The 19,313-nt window shown below is 41.8% G+C and overlaps 2 protein-coding genes across 2 annotated transcripts in view; one reads left to right on the forward strand and one right to left on the reverse strand.

Moving 5' to 3' along the window:
* The first annotated feature begins 1,803 nt into the window (after nucleotides 1-1,803).
* On the forward strand, nucleotides 1,804-8,003 carry stx4 (syntaxin 4). The gene is made up of 10 exons (XM_010769960.1): nucleotides 1,804-2,007; nucleotides 2,357-2,461; nucleotides 3,524-3,623; nucleotides 3,848-3,922; nucleotides 4,510-4,580; nucleotides 4,669-4,777; nucleotides 5,481-5,554; nucleotides 5,860-5,997; nucleotides 6,078-6,188; nucleotides 6,887-8,003. The coding sequence occupies exons 1-10, from the start codon at nucleotides 1,978-1,980 to the stop codon at nucleotides 6,965-6,967; spliced, it is 894 nt and encodes a 297-aa protein (XP_010768262.1). The 5' UTR covers nucleotides 1,804-1,977; the 3' UTR covers nucleotides 6,968-8,003.
* Nucleotides 8,004-8,176: 173 nt separating this feature from the next.
* The window catches only part of LOC104944441 (helicase SRCAP-like), a 27,222-nt gene continuing 16,085 nt past the window's right edge, over nucleotides 8,177-19,313 (reverse strand). The window contains exons 8-14 of the mRNA XM_010769973.1: nucleotides 18,853-19,022; nucleotides 18,460-18,656; nucleotides 16,271-16,385; nucleotides 15,649-15,774; nucleotides 15,173-15,349; nucleotides 14,915-14,998; nucleotides 8,177-14,510 (exon numbers count right to left, since the gene is read on the reverse strand). Coding sequence (XP_010768275.1) covers nucleotides 9,693-14,510; nucleotides 14,915-14,998; nucleotides 15,173-15,349; nucleotides 15,649-15,774; nucleotides 16,271-16,385; nucleotides 18,460-18,656; nucleotides 18,853-19,022 — 5,687 coding nt within the window. The 3' untranslated portion in view covers nucleotides 8,177-9,692. The remainder of the gene's footprint in view (nucleotides 14,511-14,914; nucleotides 14,999-15,172; nucleotides 15,350-15,648; nucleotides 15,775-16,270; nucleotides 16,386-18,459; nucleotides 18,657-18,852; nucleotides 19,023-19,313) is intronic.

Raw genomic sequence — 19,313 nt, forward strand, 5'->3', positions numbered from 1 at the left:
CTGTGTTTGTATATAAACTGTGCTAAACTAACTGCAATATCTAAGTGCGCAATACTCTAGACTCTGTGTATTCATTCAGAATGTACATGCATTTAAAAAAATATTGCTATTTCTGCCATTTACACTGATTTTAGTGACATTCTTATAAAATATAACTTTTTTTTTTTTTTAAATGAATATTTCCGAAATACAGCATCACTTTTGACATTACAAATCAATGCATTTCCAATTGTTGTGTGTTTTTATTATATTATTATTATAAATGATTAAGGTGATATCAGAAATCCTTTCCTGTTTCCTAAAATAAAGCCATTTGCCTAAAAGTGTTTCAATAAACGCAAAGACAGCCATTATGAAACACAAAAATATAAAGCATTAAAAAAAAAATACGTCAAATAATAAGAAAAGGAATAATCAAGCTTTAATTGAAATGCTATCAATGTCCACACTGAGGCTGTTCGTGACGAGGGGACAGGTCACAATTTGACAATGGGATGTTAAACCAGGCCAGCAGAGTAATTAAATACAGGAAGTAAGGATTAAAGTAATAGATTTTCTAATTGTCACATTGAATATAGGTCATCAGTAAAGGGTCAAGGACAATCATAGAGCCCTGTAAGCTTTGCACAAGATATTGAAAAATCCCATAATTGGTGCCTCCGAATCAGCTTGTTAATAAATCCTTTGAAACCCATTAAATAATTTCCTTTTTTAAAGCCACATCACTTTAAATTGATACGAGTTCTTGCTGTAATGAAGAATGAAGGACATTTTAGGTATACAATAGTCATCTGAACTGTTTATTTTTGCAGGTTTATTATCTGAAGGCTGTATTTTAAATACCACATAATTAGCCTTATCAGTCTCCAATAGGACTATTTATAGCTCGCGAAAAGGAATTGTCAGTAGGCGTGAATATTCATAAAGACATTGTTAATTCTCCATAATGGCTGTTTTAGTCATGAAGGTGTTTATTTGAATTTAAGTTCAGTTTTGATGACAGATTTTTTAAAGTATAGTTAACTCTTTCTGTGGTGGAAACAGCTTGTTGGATGTGATGGTTGGTGCAGTTATACAGTTTCTGCAGGCAAACAGCACCATCTTGTGGCTGTCAGAGAAATGGCAGCAACTGAGTGGTTTCATATGACTGATCTCCAGGAGCAGCAGTGATGATGCAGGAAATGACTATGTTTAAATCTACCCGCACAGAAGTATCTATGTTCATTTGTTTTATTCACTACATCATCCAAACATAAATGATCCCACAGTGTTGTTTTTCTAAAAAGACTTTGTCAGGCATGGAAGGGTGTGGTGATTTCAAGATTGAAGATTGAAGGCTTTATTGTCATGTGCACATTAGCTACAGTGTTGATATGGCAATGAAAAACTTAAGTCACATTAGGCATTAGTCACATTAGTAGGCAATGAGTAGTTTTTATAACGTAAAATTAAATAAAAATTAAATAGTCAAAAATGTTTAGATAAGAGATAAGTTAATACTTTTTTATTTTGTTAGCAGTAAATTACATTATTCCTTAATGTACCTATTTTGGAAATATACAAAGACATGGAAACCCTCTTGCAGTTCCTTTTACACATTTTTTAATGCATTTTTTGTATACAAAAAATGCATTAAAAAATGTGATGTTTTAGTTCTGTAATTGGTTTATATTTGTGGGGTCTCTCTATTCGATTGGTTGTGACAAAAACAAGAAAAAAACATAATAATTGTAATAATTCAAATGCAAATCATGACTCAGTGCTGTTGCAATCTGCTCTCACAGAGGGCGTCAATGAGTCCTCGTATGATGTTTTGACTAGCACCAGAAGAAGAAGGGTTGCTACTGTAGTTTTCTTGGTGAATGACACTAGATCAAAGTTTCCAGTTTCGGTTAGAGTTTCTTTCTCTGCTTGGGAACAACCTACCATACTTCCGCGTGGAGTCGCAGCTTTTCTGACATCTGACTCTCTGAAAAAATGCGGGACCGGACTAAAGAGTTAGGAAATGTGAGTACACGGCTAACTTTAGCATTCACACGCTAGCCTGCTAATTTAGCAAAGTGAAAACAGTTTGTTAATAGGTGCTCACTTCACTGTTCAACCTGCACAGCTTGTAATGAGAGGATACAACACCAAACATGATTAAAATAACAATGTGGAGCGTTTTACGTGTGTGAATGTTAACTTTCGAGACAATTTACTCCCAACTTCCGCTCCAGCCCTGTCTTCTTAAAGGGTATGCCAGGCCGGGAAAGGGCATGGCAGCGGGGGGTGCTGACGTTTGTTTTTATGCTTTAAAATGGAAATATCTTCATTTTCATTGTGTTAATTCATTTGTCTGTTATCTGACTTATAGAAGGCAGAGGCTTCAGATGAGGACGAGGAGGCAAAAGCTCTTGTGATCAAACCTGGAACCTCTTCAGCCAAAGAGGAGAAGGAGAACGATGCATTCTTTAAAAAGGTAAAGTTTGTCTACATATTGATATTAATCCGAGAAGAGCAGACAGATCAGATAAGATCATGTTCTTCTCTTTCATTGTTGCCTCAAGTTCTAGTTCTATAAGTCTTCAATTATACACTTACACAGATGTTTAAATGTGTCTTTGTTTACATTTTAATTGACCCAAAGAATATGATATGTACATTTATATAAAATCATTCTAAAGTTGTATTGATGAACTGTCACAGATATAAACCAAATGACATAGAAGTTGCTAGATATCATTTGTAATAAAAAAATAAGCAACTTAAACAAAAATATATTTTTCCAAATAAAAATCAGAAATCGTTTATTGTTTCTCAAAATATATAATACATTGAAAGAAAACAAGATAAGACACTGGTACTGTACCTAGACCTACAAATAATTATTTATTATTTGATCTATTAAATAATAATATAATTTAGTTTAGAAAATGTTGTAAAATAAAAAGATAAATATTTGCAAGGTAAAAGGTCCCAAGGAGTTTTCCTAGGATTCATTGTTCTTGTCTTTCAGTCTATGCCTGAAATAATAGTTGTAAAAAAAAAAAGGTTTAAACATTAAAAGATTAATGATTGTTTACATTGTTTAACTGAGGAATGTCCACTGTAGGTTGAATAAATGGTCACATAGCTTGGAAGATAAGGAGGAAGGACAATCAATACTGTATATATTAAAGTGTGTCACCAATGTAACCGGCTAAAACTCAAAGTGGTGATGAGGTCTTGAAATGTATGGAAAGGGTCTTGAAAAAGGTCTTGTAAGGTATTACATTTGACTTCAGGATTCCTGCATATACCCTGAACAAAAACATCATGCTTTTTTTATCCCCCCAGCGGTCCACTATATAAAAATAATCAATTAGAAAGGAAAAGCAGCAATATCCTTTCTTTTCAAAGAATGGAACCACAGCATTTCTGGCATATTTGCTTGACAAATGAATTCACCAATGAATCGATCAATTAAACTTCATGTGGATCTGTTTCCCCTACAACTAAATGCACATGTTAACAGTGCTTCTGCCTTGTTTCCTAATCTCAGGTTCAAGAAATTCACGAAGGGCTGAACAGCCTCAAACAGATGGTGTCTAAGCTGGAGAACAAACAGAAAGCTGTGCTGGGCGAGCCGCTGCCGGACGACAGTAAGTGTGTTTGTCCATGCCATCAGTCTGTACAGATTTGGGTACTGACTATTTCTGTAAAGGCAAAACATAAAGTCACCACATTTTTGAAAATCTTTTACTGTTGGGTGAACAATATCTTTTTGACAGATAAAGGTATTCTTAAATCCACATATTTTTCTGAATCTCTCGTCTTAAGTGTCACCACTCAGAGGGTTCACATTATCTGTTGATGTTTTCCTCAGGTAAGAAGAGAGAGCTGCAGACTCTTCGAGAGGAGATCAAAACGTTGGCGGGTCAGATTCAGAGAAAACTGAAGAGTGAGTATTGGCGGATAACAAGTCAATACACTTATGTTCATTTTGTGAGATTATGACCTGTTTGATGAAGAGTCGAGTCACCGCAAGTGCTCTGATAGGCTAGGGGAATTTAATGATTGTATAACATATTTCTTGTTTTTTTCTGATGTTCTTTAAGTTGCTTTTTAGGAATTAAGCTGCCAAGATGGTCTTAAAAGTTGCTAAAGCTAGTGGAAAATAAGCCCAGTTGTTACCACTTTGTGTGTGTGTGGCTGTGAAATCCTAATAGCTGACTGATATGAAGTAAGGACATTTTTTTTGTTACTGCAGCATGTTAAGGAATTTAGAGTTTAAAAGATAAATAAACAAACCGTAAATATATACATATCAGTGGAATACACAACATAACATATACAGAGTAAGTTAGAATACACACTAAAAGACCAAACTTCTACAAAAAAAATAAAAACAGTTGATAATTTATACATTATGCAAGTGTGCAAAGTAGTTGCAGTTTTAAATTAAAATGGAAATGCAGTGATTGGTGCCTCTCTAGAACACTCTTTAGTTTTGTGTACATTAATGATACTTATGAAATATCTCTACAGGTATTGAACCGAAGAAAGGAGAGGAGGATGGAAAATATGTACCCATAAACTCCCGGATGCAACGGACCCAGGTTGGATATCATTTAAAATTCCCACAAATGTGTATAAGATCTATCAATAATGAGCGTTAAAGTGACCAAAGTGTTTCCTCCTCTGCAGCACGGAGTCCTGTCCAGGGAGTTTGTGGAGGAGATGGGTCGCTGTAACACCATCCAGGCGCAGTACAGGGACCGCAACGTGGAGAGGATACACCGGCAGCTGAAAATCAGTGAGTACAGCACAGGGTGTGTGTGGTGGACCTCACTGCTGTGACCACTTCCTGCTTCTCTGTCCCATGACCATGTGTCATCTCCTCTCTCTGTCACTTTCTGCTTTTAAACCGCCATATCATCATTCATAAGCACGGTATAACAATGCAATCAATTATTGATATCACTATAATGTTGTTTATATTATGACTGCTCTTTTTGAAGACGTATTTAATATTGTCGCAGCTATTTTATCATTCATAATTTTTGTATAAAGCGACCTCTATTTAGATGACAGGTTTATTTGATAAGTTGTTTGAAAGAAAATAAATCTGCAAATATTTGGATCATTGGTTAATCGTTTTAGTCATTTTCCAAGCAGATATACCAAATATTAGCTTTTTGTCATTACGGTAAATTGAATATTTGTTTCTTCTTACTGTTAGTCAGACAAAGTCACCGTGTTCCTGTTGGATATTTTTAAAGGGGCCATTTTATGCTTTTATTATATTAGACAAAATAATCACCAACGAAAATACTTGACTCTTAATTGCATCCCTACATAGTAGTAGCAACAACTGAGAAAAAAACATTCTTTACAAGCTCTACATAAGACTGCCAGGTGGTTTCCTTTATAAAAAACAAAACTCATGTGAGAGTTTTTGTATTTTCATTTTCTCTCCTCACCCAACCACAACATCCTGATGTGCTTTTACCTTTCAGCTGGGAAGGACGTGACAGATGAAGAGCTGGACGCGATGCTCGAGAGTGGGCACACGGATGTTTTCACTCAAAATGTGAGTATGTGGCAAGATGAAAGAAGTGTCAAATACCTGATGTTGGAAACCACAACCCCTCTGCTGAAGCAAAACACATTCACAGGGAGTAGACGTGACTTTAAGTGTCATGTATGAAATGATGACAGATGTGCTCTGTTGTCTCTAATCGCTCAAACTGGACAGCAGATCTGGTAAGCAAAGAAAGACATCCTAGTGAAGCCATTAGTGATCAGTTCCGCTAGATCGTAGTGTAAAGAATGCTGAAAACCCTGAAACCTCATGACTTGCTGCAGCTATTCTTAATAACTAATACAAATCTTTAGATCATGAGCGATGCTAAAGCCACGAGACAGGCTCTGAATGAGATCGAGACCCGGCACGACGAGATCCTGAAGCTGGAGCAGAGCATCAGAGAGCTGCACGACATGTTCCAGTATCTGGCCATGGAGGTGGAGGCTCAGGTAGAGCAGCGCGCACAACGTCAAAATCCAGCTTTTGATCTGGGTGACAAAGAGAATTAATGATGTCTTCCCTTCTGCAGGGGGAGATGGTGAACCGGGTTGAGCACAACATTAAACAGTCGACGGACTACGTGGTGAGAGCCAAGGAAAACACTGAGAAAGCAGTCACATATCAGCAGAAATCACGCAAGGTACAGTATACATCTTTAAGACACATGATATGGACACTTTAAAAGTAAGCAATAATCCCTTTGTGTGTTATGTCCTGCCCTAACGTCCTGTTACAATGCGCCTTTAAAAGGACAGTTCCTAAATCAAAATATATATATTTTATCCTAGCTGTAGTGCTATTTATACATCTTTTGGCCAATGCTGGCAGACTGGCCATAGAGATGTCTGCCTTCTCTTGACATTTTCCAGAAATCATGACCGGGTCACTAAAGCAGTTTCCTGTAGGAACTATTTTCCGCACTACACCCGCCAACCGTATCACCGTGCACAAGGAAGCAGACTCGTGTGCACTTGTTGACAGGTGTAGTTTGGTAGAAGAAAAAAAAGTTCCTACATGAAACTGCTCATGGGTGTAATTGTAAATATAAGAATCTATAACATTTCTAAAATATTTAAATTATGTTGTGCAACAGTCATGATTTCTGAAAAGAGACAATGCTGCTTGAATTTCTATATATTTTTGGGGGCTTTGACCACAGGCCAAGTGCTATTATATCCAATATATTTTAAAGAGGGCAGACACCTCTAGGGCTGATATCTCCAACACTGAACAATAATAAATATCACTACAGGTAGTAGAAAAATTATGTATTTTTGATTTTGGGGAGAAGTGTCCCTTTGTTGCACCTAATTAATCTATTTCTCTCTCCCCATGCAGAAAAAGCTCTGGATAGCGATCTGTTTGGCTATCCTCATCCTCATCCTAGTCATCGCATTGGTCTCTGCCTTCGGCACCTAACACCAGGCAGTTGGCTGTAGACTTGATTTAGCAGAAGCACAAAAATCCGGCTAGATTTATTCCGTTGTCAACCGGGCTTTTTTTCCACACTTCATATTCATCTTCCATTTACTTTTCTTTGGTCCAGACAGTTCTTTTTTTTTTTAAGAAGAGATGTGTTTTTAACTCACTACAATCTCACCTGCATTTCCACTTCAACTCAAGAGGCAGTGCTGCTGGTCTAATGGAAATCCCCCCCCTTCAGAATCTGCGACACAAACACCAGGACGATTTGTGAGCTGTTATGTCAGTGCCTCTTCCCCTCTTTCATAAAAATGAGGAAATGTGGCCTTGAGCAAAGCAGTGTTGAAACCCCGCACTGTACTCAGGAAACTGTGCGTTGATTCTTGTTACAACGTTTCTGGATGAATTGGGAGTAAAGAAACAGTTTTAATAGACTAATATAATTGTACATAACCTATAATGCTGGTGAATGACATTCTTTGAGATGATTTTTTTAAGACTTGAAAGTTATTTCAAACTGCCTACATGTAACGATTGTAAATACAGATTTTTCTTTTTTAGGGTCTAAAAACAAACCAGCCCTCTTTGATTTAGGTGTCTCAGCACTGCAATAGGAGGCCCACTTTTATTTGTCCTACCAGTATGTATTTATGATTTAAAATGTTGTAAGATGCTGCAACCACACGATTAAAACTTTGTATTTTTTCAAAACTGTGCCTTCACCTTAATGCATGATCATGTGAGAATGTGCTACAATATTGTCAAGAAGGGATAGTGAGGTTTTATGTTTGTTTAAATGTCATGGTTTAGTCTGACACAAAGTCACACTTTTGTATTCACCCGTTTGTCACATTGTGCAGTCTCTCTTGTCATTGTAGTGTATTCTGGGAGGAAAATCCTGGAACATTGGTTTTATTCAACGAGACAAATGATGACTAGTGTGCACCACACTATTTTGTAAAGGTTGTCCAAGTGTTACGGTTGACTTATTTTAGGTTTGTTTTTAAAAATAAAATACTGCCATGGTATATTGTTCTGTTTGTCTTGCATCATAACTTTTTTTGTTCACACATTGGCTGTTACAGACAATTGAAAATAAGTATTTGTCTAACAGTAACTAGGTGTACATATTAAATATAGCAGTATGACACAAACCTGTAATTTATCCACCATTAAACAATCCTGAACACAATGAAAAATTCCAACTAATTTTTGGTCTTTTTATTCAACTGTAATTGTCTTAATTTTTCAAGTAAAACAATGTGGAATTACAAGGGATCAAAAGGAATGCAACAAATAAAGAGACAAATAAAAAATAAGACCATCACCATAGACTACAACCCAATCCACCCCCCCCCCTTCCCAAATATCAACTTTTGCTCAATATCTTCGACATGTCCAAAAGGAAATTGACAGTTTACAGTCATCTGGAACTGTACCAGTCATTTTTATTCACATATTTTGTCCAAGTAATATATATTTTTTTTTTACATGAAAGAAGAGCAATGAAGTGATGGTGACAAATAAATTCAGGTGAAAAGTAAAACATTAATTTGGTAGCACTGACGCTCAGGGTGCTTTTTTGATGTTCTCGAGTTGTATCCTTTTTGTTTGGCTTTTACATTTTTTTTTGTAATAAGCATGACACCCTTGCTTCAGGTGCTTCACAAGGCAATCTGAGGTTCTAACCCATTTGGCCAAAGAGGCACTCTTCATTTTAATAACATTGACTTGCCCTTTTGATATTAATACATGACAAAAGTGGACCATAACTATAACTGCCTTTAGGAAGATTAGAAAAAAGAAATTTAATTTTTGTTGCTCCAGGTCTGTTCAAGCCAAGCTGCAGCTTCAATTAATACATGTTCAAACTGTAGAGATACATCGTGAGGTACATGGAACCAATTATAGACTGCAGTTGATGTAAAAACGTATTACACCACAATGTATTCAAAAAAAAAAATGTGCAAATGAGAAATGCAAGGCTGGATTTAAAAAGGAATCCAATGAACAGAAACTGACATGACAAAAAGAAAGGGCCCAAGCAAAAGACAAGCTCCAGCATAGTGCAGCAAAGATCACATTGAAAGATCTGGTCTCTTCCTAAGCCTGGAAGAAATAATAAAATATGCATAACTTATCAACTGACTACAAAGAAACAATAGTCAGGACAGCGGACAAAATTTGAAAAACCAAACTCTCTAAAACCTCCAACTTACAATACAACTGGTCACTCGTAAGATTTTAATGTCACACAAATGACTTACCATTTATGACCCTGATAGAGGGTGCTGTATAATCCCATCTTAACAAATAAGATCTGAGTGTTCCAGTCTTTAATGATTACAGTACATAATGTGAACTAACAGCTTTCCTTTATCATCTCTTGCACCTTTGTCCCTCTCAAGTCCCAGCGGCGACTTATCCACTGCACCATCTCTCTGTCTGTTTACGGACGCACAACAATGGCGCCACATTTTTTTTTAACTCTCAGTCCGGCATTCCCTGAGCCTTCCCCCAGCTGAGCTGCTGAGTCGGCCAGCTCCAAATTGGAAAGGGAGAGGGCCCAAGAGGCAGGGAGGTCCCTGGCTTGTGCAGCACTCAGTTCCCCTGCATTCATTAAGAGTGCACACAAAGCAGCAACCTTGGAGGTCATGACGTGCCCTCATATCGTGCTCTCATATCGTGCTCTAGCTTTTATTTTTTCCCTTTGGCACTCTGATCATGTCTTGTTGTGACGGTGGTGACCAAACGAGGAGCGGGTGCTTGCGGCCGGTGACCGGGCCTGCACCGCTGCAAGGGCCGCGACGCTCCGCAGGACCCGGTCCGGAGTCCCCTCTGCTCCCGAACTGCTGGTCACCTCCTGCGTGAGCTTATGCGACCTCAGGCTCTCCCTGCGGTGCCTGTCTCTTTTGTCTCTGCTCTCGGAGCTGCGATCCCTCTCTCGCTCGCTGCCGGAGGAAGTGGCGCGGGACTCTCGGCGCTCCGTGTTTTGAGAGCTGATGCTGCGGGTCCGCTGGCTGCTGTTGCTGCTGTTGCTGCTGCTGCTGCTGCTGCTGCTGCTGCTGCGGCTCCTGCTGCTGCGTCCGCCAGCGTCGCCCTCGCCGTCACTGCTCACGCTGCTGCAGGCACTGTGGCCTCGGGAGGAAGACAGCGCCTCTGCCTCGCCTTCCTTGATCCTTGAAGACCTTCTAGCCCCCCTGTCTTTTTCATCTGCCTTAGACCTCTTGTGCTCCACTTCCAGGGGTGGAACCAGAGAACCGGGGCGCTGCCTAGTTGAGCGGGAAGCAGAGTGGCTTGTCTGGTTGGGTGTTAAAGTTTTGCTGCAACTGCTTTTATTATTACTAAGATTTAAAGAGTTACTCTGAGGGGAGGCTGGAACACTTTTGCTTTTAGGCTTTTGGTTCTTGTCAGAAGAGGCAGGGGAAGTCCCAGCAGCCTTAGCACCAGAGTCTTTCCGAGTGGTGTGGCCAGGGGTATCCACCCTGCCTTTCATTGCCAGGAGCTTGGCTGCAGCATTGAGAGCCGAGCACCTCTTCCCAAGGACTTCAGGCTCAGGAGGAATCAAGGGCGCGCTGTTTGTTTGAGCTTTACTTTCTTGCGAGGGCTTAGATCCTGCAGACTTTCTGGTGATCCCGACAGAAGACGTATCACTGCCGGACTCTCCACCTGTGGATGCGTTGGTATTGTTTGATGCACTCCTGTCGGGTTTCTTTCCTTGTCGGCTGTTTCCCTTCTCCCTCTCCTGCAGCCTGTGTTTAGCTGAGCGTGTTAACCGATGCTCTTCTCTGTGCTCGCTGGTGTCAGAGTCCGAGGAAGAAGAAGACCTGGAACGCCTTCCCCGAGAGGTGTGCTTCTTATCTTCTTTGTTATTCTCCTCGTTCCCTGTTTCTGAGGTGACATCCATGCGCCTCTTCTTGGTAGGAAGTCTATTCTCGTAAGTCCTCTTGTGGTGAGCTTGACGAGTTAGGGTTGAGCACCCAGATGATGAAGAAGAGGAGCGAGCAGAGTCCTGGCTACTCTGGCGGCTAAGAGGCCTTTTTTGGATTGGAGTTTGCTCTGACCCTTTCTGCTTAGGTTCTTCTTTCTGAGCGGCAGATCCACGCAGAGTCCCCTTCCTTGACGACTCAAAGTCTTTGGCCCCAGACGAACTCTCCACCTTCCTCCTTTTACGCTGAGACTTACGGATGTCTGTTTCTTCATCTTGATCCTCCTCCTTGCTCGCTTTTGCCTCAGCTTCTGTTTTACCTACTTCTTCCAACCCGTCTGGGTCACTTTTAGACGCAGGTGCTTTGTGTTTTAGTGATTGTTTCTCAGATGTAACACTAGAGGGAGCAGGTGTTGGTACCTCACTGGATGCAGAGCTTTGTACTTGCAGGGAAACATCTGGAGTCGTTTGTGTGGTGGACACGGGAACTGTATTTGTTGGGTTAACTATAGTAGAGGACACTTGAGTATTTTTGATGTTTGTGGTAGAAACTGTCATGGACTTTTCTGGGGGTGATGTAGTTGTGGTAACTGTTGGTAATGGAGCTGGTGTAGAAGTTGTCACGGGAGATGGGATCTTGACAGTCTTTTCTGCAGTTGTTTGTTCATTGGAAGGGGATGCTGTTTCTAAAGGGGTGGTGACTTGGACTTTCTCTGTTTTCTCTGTAACTGCCACGGCCTTCTCCTTGGCTGTGGTAGTTACAGTAGTAGATGTTGTTGTTGTTGGAGGAGGACATTTTATGTAGCCACCTTCATGTGTCGGAGCAATGGTCGAGTCTGGTTTGGTTGGTGTCAAATTAGTCCTTGGAGAAGATGGAACTGTATTTGCAGCAGACGATGACACAGATGATTCTGATGGTATTCTAGAAGCAGGCGTTGTTGGATTTTCTGTGGAAACTGTGCTAGCGTCTGATGGACTAGCTTGGACTGATTCTACTGTTAATGTGGTTGTTGCTGAAGCGGGGGAAGATGTCGAAGTGGGTTTTGGTGAAGCTGTAGGTGGGGTGGAGGTTACAACAGCTGGGGTCGATGTTGTGGATGAAAGAGAGGAGGCCTGTGGCAAGTCCTTTACAGCTGTATTTTTAGATGTGGCTGATTTTACTGTAGTGACTGGTGAAGTAATTCTGACTGTTTCTGATATGACCTTATTAGCGGTTGCTGTGGCAGGGATTGATGTTGGAACAGCTTTGACAGCCATCATGGAAGAGGGTAAAGTCAATGGAGTGCTAGCAGCTGGTGGCGCTACTGTGGTGGTTTTAGCGGAGCCTGGGTCTGTTGTTTTCACAGTTGTTGAATAAACTGATTGTTTAGGCTCTACAGAAGCTTTGGAAGTTGTATTATGTGCAATTTCAGGCTCTACAAGAGCTTGTGAATTTGTAATAGGTGAATGAATGGGCTCTTTACAAGCTTTAGAAGTTGTAGAAACTGAAAGTTTGGGCTCTACTTGACCTTTAAAAGTTGTAGGAACTGAAGGTTTGGGCTCTACAGGAGCTGCAGAAGTTGTAGGAACTGAAGGTTTGGGCTCTACAGGAGCTGCAGAAGGTGTAGGAACTGAAGGTTTGGGCTCTACAGGGGCTGCAGAAGTTGTAGGAACTGAAGGTTTGGGATCTACAGGGGCTGCAGAAGTTGTAGGAACTGAAGGTTTGGGATCTACAGGAGCTTTAGGAGTTGTAGAAACTGAAGGTTTGGGCTGTATGTGAGTATTGGCAGCTGTTGGTTTTACACCCTTATTGGTGGGTACTAATGGAGCTTCATGGGTGGTGGTTGTAACAGCAGAAATAGAATGTGTTACAGAGGACACCTGTGGGTGTGCTGTGTCTGAGCTTGGAACTGTAGTCAGATCTGAATTAAGGAATTGGGCTGAGACTGGTGTGGAGGAAGCTACAGGAAGGGGTGCAGGTGCAGTGGGTGATAGGGGTAAAGCTGGTTTTGAAACTGTATCTGTGGTTGTGTGAGCTTGAGCTGGGTTTGGAGCAGGGGTTGAAACCTCACTCTTAGTGTCCATTTCCTCAGCTTTGGTAGACTGGGAGTCCTGACTTGTAGTGATAACATCTGCTATGGGTGTCTCCGACACATTGAGAGACAGTACTGTTGGCTCTTTGCTTGCATCATTTTCAGTGGGCTCATTTTTAGAGTTCTGTTCTTCACTAATAGTTTCTGGCGAGGTTGTGGAGTCTTTGCGAGGACGCCCCCTCTTACGTTTCGGGGAGTTAGGCGGGTTCCGTTCTTCGCTTTGGGATGTGGGCTGTGGGGAAGAGGCCACTGTGTTGCCAGCCTCAGGTAACCTTGGGGGAGTCTTAGGGGGCCGGCCCCTCTTTCTTTTCAAATTTCCCGCAAGAGAATTGACATTGGACTCTGTAGAGGTTGTGTCTTTGCCTGGTGTTGTTTCAGTTTTTCTGGACTGGTTTACTCCCCTTCCCCGACTCAAAAGCTGCTCTCCCAGCTGAGCAGCCATGCGAGATTCAGTTTCCAACCTGCGGCGTACAGGAAGATTTCTCAGCACAGGCATGTCAGGAGAAAGATGGGCTGGAGAATATGGAGCGTAACTTCTGACAGGTGGATGGTGCACAGAAGGTTTTGCAGTAGAGTCTTGGTCCTGTGGAGATTGAGCAACGGCCCCTTTAGTTTTGCTGTCGGAGCTTGGTGATGTATTGTCTTTTGTGTTGTCTTTTGAGTTTGATTCTTCGACTGATCCGGGAGGGTTCTCCTCTGCGGTAGCCTCCTCTGAAGAAGCTCCAGTGCCGCTTCCTCGCCGCCTCCTCCTTCGTGGCTCCTTCTCCCCCACCACCGTGACCAGCCTCCCAGGAAGCTTCCGCAGGACTTTGGCTGATGGGGAATCTTCGGCAAGGCCGCGCAGGACTTCTTCGTCTGCTGACTGGCGCTTGCGAGGCGATCGAGAGCTGGTGGAGGGTGGAGACATTGCGCTGTGGTCTTTGGTGTCATAATCTTTTGCTTCGTGGTCTACCGGGAAGCTGGATTCTGGCAATGGCTCCGATTCTTTCTCCTCTCTGCATTCTTTTGAGGTCTTGCTGTCGGTCTCCCCTAGACACGGTTGTTTCCTTGTGGGAGGAGAGCTTGTTGGAGTGGAAGGCACTGGACTGGGATGAGAGCGGTTCGGCAAAGTCCTGGTTTTGATTGTGTGTTGATCTCTGGCAGGAGATGAGGCTTTTGACGATTTAGAGGAATCTTGAAGTCTGGTTGATGAGGACGTTTTATTATCGTCTGTGTGGGATGGTGTGGTAGACACAGTATCAGAGTCTTTGGCAGCTCCTCGTCTCAGACCACAACGCAGTCTTTCAGGCACTTCTTTTGGCGGCGTGGGTGACTTTTCAGGCTCAGTTTCGGGCGACGCCCCGCGCAGCCGACCGCTGGTCCTGGTAAAGGAGACGTTCTTGCTTGCCTCCTTGGGTTTACGGCCACGGCGGCCTGGCTGAGTAGGCTCCACAGAAGCTGGCAGTGACGAGTCATTGTCGTCGTCATCGGATGAAGCGTTGAGCTTTAGGCCTTCCTCCTTGGCCTGGTCCAGGCCCTTCCTGGCAGCCTCCACTTGCTCCTGAACAGACACAGGCAGATTTTTAGAATTTAGTTTTTTTTAATTTAAAATCGTATATAAAATGTCTCTGATTGGTTCTCTAGGACTACCGGGTTGGTCAAATAAGTAAAACTATTGACTGACAAAAGAAAATCGGTAAATTACTTTTAAATACTTTTAAGTCACTGACCATTTTTACGTAAAATATTATATATTCCAGTATTATTGTTAAGTTCATAATATTCTACCGATAAGGACATAAAGGATATGCCAATATTATTCAGGTTATAAGCGAATTCTTTGGACATGTGTACAGCGCTTTGGGAATACGTTTGTCAGTTGGATTTTAGACTTAATTTTTAGATCCGAGCTAATGAGACATAGTTTCTCAAATCAACACAACCAAGGTAAAGATTGTGACATACCTCAGCCTGCTTCAACTCCTCTTTGCATACGTCTTCTAGTGAGGCCTCCAGGAAGTTCATGGCATAGCGTTCAATCGGGGTGAGCTAGATATAGAGCATATGGAGATTAAACAATGAATAAAATAACTATAGGTATAATGCAGATAAACATCTTGACTGACTACAATGCTCCATCAAGCTCTGTATAGGAACTTTATCATATTATCACATTATTTGTGTTATTAAAAACAGATTATCCATCCAGCCATGATAACTCACCTGCTCCACCAGAGCAGCAATTTCCTGCTCTGCCTTTGAGAGCTCCTCCACCTCCTCCTGTTCTCCTGCATCATCCAGTGGTATGTTCTCGTTGAACTCTGCAAGTTCTGCCACCTGCTCCGCTTTGGCCTGAGAGGCTGCTACTATGTCCTCCTCATCCTCAGCACGACATAGGGCCTAAGAGAATCATTTCAAGATGATCAAGTTATATAAACACAATACTGGCTAGGAAAAAACCATTGTTTTTTAACAGTATAAAATGAGGATTAGGTCAATATGTGGATTTTGCACTACATTTCCTTAATAAGTGAGAACAATTATCAGTTTCTTTTATTTGTCAAGTGTATAAAATTACACAGGATAATACAAAAAAATACTTTACTATGTGTTTATTTCATTTATTTATTGAATGACCAAAAAAAAATGTGGGTTGGGTGCTACATACTGAATATATGCGAACATGTGATGCATCTAACCTGCTCCAAAATGGTGGTGCTCTGTTTGTTGACAGCCTCCTCCTCCTCAGGTTGCGACACTGTTAGCTCGACTGCCGCCTCCCTCTTCTCCCCATCATTCATATCAAACAGATCTCGGATGGTTTGCTGAGGAAAAAGAGAAAAAGAGAAAAATTCAATTTAGGGAGACGGTTCTCTGGATGAAAAAAAGAAATGAGGAGGCACTTGAAAAGCTTAGGTCCTGTGGGAATTAAATCAAACTGAGCACTTATGCTTATGGTCTCATTTGTTGCATAATTACAAAATGTTGCTTTGTGGCCCTACTTCAAACAGCACCTAAAGAGGTAGATCTGAACACATTAGATGAAAGGGGAAGAGGGCATAGCGTGTGTTTATGCAATGACAAACATTTAATTATGTGCTACATATTTGTGTTTATTTAAAACAATGATTAATCATCATTTAATCATCGGGGTGTTAAACAGAAGAGAATTTTACTTCATGCTCTGCACTTATACGTTATGTGCAACCATTACCAGAAGTGGATTTCATATATAAACTTGAGGGAATGTATTTACATTGTATTGTTAGGCAATAAAACAAAATAGTAAGTGTCTGCAGAGTACTGTAGTTCAAATTCTACCTCTTTGAAGAAAGCAGTAGTAAAGTTTCCTCCTTCAATAGCCATATCTCCCAGCATCCTCTTCTGATTTGCCTTCTTCAAAATATTCTCTTCCACCGTTCGCTCGCTGATCAGCCTGAAGATGAAAATGAAAACATCAATATGCTGTTGAAATTATTTCTAACTCACATGTGCCTAAATTTTCAAATCGTACATCTTGTAATATAATTGACATTGGCTGCATTTGTTTAGCACTCCTTCTGTGCATGATGGCCTGCTAGCTACTTTCTGACGCACACAAACGGTTTTGAGACAATTTTAGGGCAGTGAGTTATTGATTCTAAATATGTGCTTCCACTGCAATCGCATCAAAACTTCTGTCATAATGAAAATGTGAATGTGGGGACTTCCCAGTATTGTTTCATGAAAATAGAATTACAACATCTCTTGAAGGCTCAGCAGTAGGGTTGGGTAGGTCTAAAAACAATTCCTCAAACCGGTTTAGGAGTCAAACACTGGACTTTACCACTAGGTGTCTTACTTGACTCCGCAGCTTCCTATGTTTTTTTTTTTTTTTATAGATTAAGACTCACGGAAACAAAAACGAACAGAATTTGATAACAAAAAAGTCTTCCGTCAGAACGGAATAGGCTCAATAAACGTGTCCGTCCACACGAGAACGCTCGACCCGCTGGAGACGCTGTAGTACATATGCCGGGCCTGTAAGTGGCGCTGTACTTCCGCCACAAAATACACCAAAAGCAGCGAATAAGACCTACCGAGCATGGTTGCCATGGTTGCCTGGCTGCCCTTCTGTTTATTCTCCGCGGTGGATTTAGCAACATGTAGTTCATGTAGTTCATGTAGTTCTCCATGTCCACTTGTTGCTGATGGTTGTGGTAGAGGAGCAGAGGTGGGGAGAGGCAGGGCTCTGGCTGTTTCGGCGGCCTCTGTTTCTCTTTCTCCCTCCGAGTGTCTCCTGCTGTAAAAGGCAGGTGCACCGCACCCACTGTCACTAACTCTGAGCCTGGCTCCCGAGCAGGACGTTCTCTCCGGTAGTCCACCAGCAGATGAAAAACACCCACCTCTCCGCCTCTTCCAAGGGACGAGGGAACCGTGCGGCAGAGTTTCAGTTAAAGTTTAAATCTTCCGGACAAAATTAGAAAAGTGCCGGTCAAAGGTCTTCTTTGTTATTTATTGAGCTTTAAAACAAATTAATAATGACTCTATATAATAATATAAGAATAATACACGGAGCCTCTCTTTTCCTCCCCCTCTCCTGACAGCCCGTCAGTATCCGTCTCATGCAGCTGGCTTATCCAGTAATGAGGGACCCGACAGTAAAAATAAACATATTTATAGCTAGTTTAAGTAGTTTGAGAAGTAATTAAAATAGCTAAGTGTGATGATCTAACTTGAAGTGTGTTCAAGTGTGCACTCGGAGCTATAGGTGATCATGCAGAGCTGCGTGTCTCCGTCAGCAGCTGCCGATCTCTGATCTCTCTCTCCTGTCAGATTAGACTTCACTCGCGTTTATGCCCATATCTATCAGATCTAGCTAGTTCTAGCTAATGATATGACTGCCTGCGTGTCAAAGGACACCTTAACAATAAGCGACATTTTGACCGGAGAGATTTAGATTTGCCGGTCTTCAGCATATTTTACCGGTCATAGTCCGGTAATTACCGGCTAACGCCTGCTGGGTGCACTGTCCTGCGAGATACCGGGACCTGGCTCGAAACTCTCGGAACACTGTTGTTGTTGGCGAAACACATCAGCAATGATGGGGGTGAGAAGGAGAGGTGGGGAGAGGCGGGGCTATGGCGTATCGGGCGTACACACAGAGCCGTTTGACCCCCCAGAGCGTTCCGTCGGCAGATCTAGCCACCTTGGGACCCGTTTTCGTTTGAGGGCTCTGTTTCTGCGGTTCCGTTACGGCCTCGTGTGAACGAACCGTCCATACGATAAAAAACTGTAGCGGATAACACCCATTCTGTCTCCGTGTAAACTGGGCCTAACTCTGCTTGCTTCATTCTTCCTTGTTTAATCAAATGTTAAAGGTCAAAATGAAAGTGGAACTGCGCTCTTAAAATTAACCATATGTCAAAAGAATTTAAAGATATTTTGACATTTCCTACTTTCCTTTTTTCACTGTTACAAAGCATTTGTATGCATGTATTGCTCATGTAAAACCACTTTAACGCTGTTACCTGTAGATATGTACGTCTCTGGTCTGGCCGATTCGGTGGCAGCGGTCCTGTGCCTGAGCGTCCATGGTGGGGTTCCAGTCGCTGTCGTAGAAGACGACTGTGTCGGCGCCAGTCAGATTCACCCCTACACCTCCGCTGCGAGTCGACAAAATGAAGCAGAAAATACGCCGGTCTGCATTGAAGCGCTCCATGAGAGACTGAGGAAGAAGAAAAAAGATGCAAAGAGAATAAGCAAAAGAGATGCCGGACTGATGAAGCGTTAAATAGATTTTTTGTTGTTATTGATTTTCAGAATATTAAGAACAAGACAACATTGTTGTGGCTTATGGGAGACATTTCAAATCTAACTTTATTTTCAAAGCATGGTTATTGGTACAAAGCATTAGTTCTAACCTGTCTCATCTCCACACGGGTGCTGCCATCCAAACGCAGGTAGATGTGTCCGTGGTAGTTGAGGAACTGCTCCAGCACATCTAACATGCGCGTCATCTGAGTGAAGATCAACACTCTGTGGCTTCCTGTCTTCAGCTTTCGCAGCAGAGTGTGCAGAGTCTGCAGCTTACCTGTACATAGGAAGAATACAATAGAGCAGGCCTATTCAACTGGCCCAGCCTCCCGTAGCCAAATTCCTACACTAGTACAGACCATGAACGCAACACTCCGCGTTGCATAGAAACCACCAAACCACAACGCAGCACGTTTTTTAACTGAAGGTTTGGGATCAACAGGAGCTGCAGAAGTTGTAGAAACTGAAGGTTTGGGCTCTACAGGAGCTGCATAAGTTCTAGGAACTGAAGGTTTGGGCTCTACAGGGGCTGCAGAAGTTGAAGAAACTGAAGGTTTGGGATCTACAG

The sequence above is a fragment of the Notothenia coriiceps genome, unplaced genomic scaffold (genome assembly GCF_000735185.1).
Source record: "Notothenia coriiceps isolate Sejong01 unplaced genomic scaffold, NC01 NC01_scaffold00008051, whole genome shotgun sequence".
NCBI classification, from domain to species: Eukaryota; Metazoa; Chordata; class Actinopteri; order Perciformes; family Nototheniidae; genus Notothenia; species Notothenia coriiceps.

Coding starts and splice junctions, on each gene's coding strand:
- stx4 (XM_010769960.1), top strand. CDS start 1,978: ATGCGGGACCGGACTAAAGAGTTAGGAAAT. Junction 3,624..3,847: donor CGAGCCGCTGCCGGACGACA/GTAAGTGTGTTT, acceptor TGTTTTCCTCAG/GTAAGAAGAGAGAGCTGCAG. Junction 6,189..6,886: donor ATCAGCAGAAATCACGCAAG/GTACAGTATACA, acceptor CTCCCCATGCAG/AAAAAGCTCTGGATAGCGAT.